At 57.5% G+C, this 520-nt stretch overlaps 1 protein-coding gene across 1 annotated transcript in view; it reads left to right on the forward strand.

Moving 5' to 3' along the window:
- Positions 1-298, forward strand: part of LOC101846502 (RNA exonuclease 1 homolog) — a gene marked incomplete at its 3' end in the record, with an annotated part of 10,662 nt that extends 10,364 nt beyond the window's left edge. Inside the window, 1 exon segment of the mRNA XM_013082258.2 lies at positions 2-298. Within this exon segment, the coding sequence (XP_012937712.1) occupies positions 2-298 (297 nt within the window).
- Positions 299-520: the final 222 nt, after the last annotated feature.

Below are 520 nucleotides of genomic sequence, written 5' to 3' on the forward strand. Positions count from 1 at the left end.
CCCGTCAAGATCTGGGTCGTCCGCGGGGAGTTTATCGGCTGCTGCCGCGACTCTCATCACACACCAGAGGAAGCGGGAAGCACACCACCCAGGCACGCCCACCAAAGCCACACCCACCCAGGGCAGCGTTCAGTCGGTCACTAGGTCACCGCGGTCGTTCTACGCCAAGGACAGGAAGCTGGCCGGACAGCAGATGCACGGGACCACTTCCTCCGTGGCAGTCCCGCCCACCAAGCAGGTTACCGTGGCAACCACCGCCTCCAAGACGGAAAAGAGGAAAGCTCATGAACCCACCATGGTAGGATTGTGTGTGTTGTGGCTGTGTGTGTTGTAGCTGTGTGTGTTGTAGCTGTGTGTGTGTGTGTGGGTCTGTCACTTTGTGTGTGTGTGTGTGTGTGAACTTCACAGTCTGTGTGGGGAGGGGGGGGACTCATGTCCTGATTGGACAGCCTGGGAGGATGAGTCGTGTTTCCTCAGCCGGAGATGTTTAGATGTTCCGATGTTTAGATGTTCCGATGTT

Source organism: Aplysia californica, unplaced genomic scaffold (assembly GCF_000002075.1).
Source record: "Aplysia californica isolate F4 #8 unplaced genomic scaffold, AplCal3.0 scaffold00165, whole genome shotgun sequence".
NCBI classification, from domain to species: domain Eukaryota; kingdom Metazoa; phylum Mollusca; class Gastropoda; order Aplysiida; family Aplysiidae; genus Aplysia; species Aplysia californica.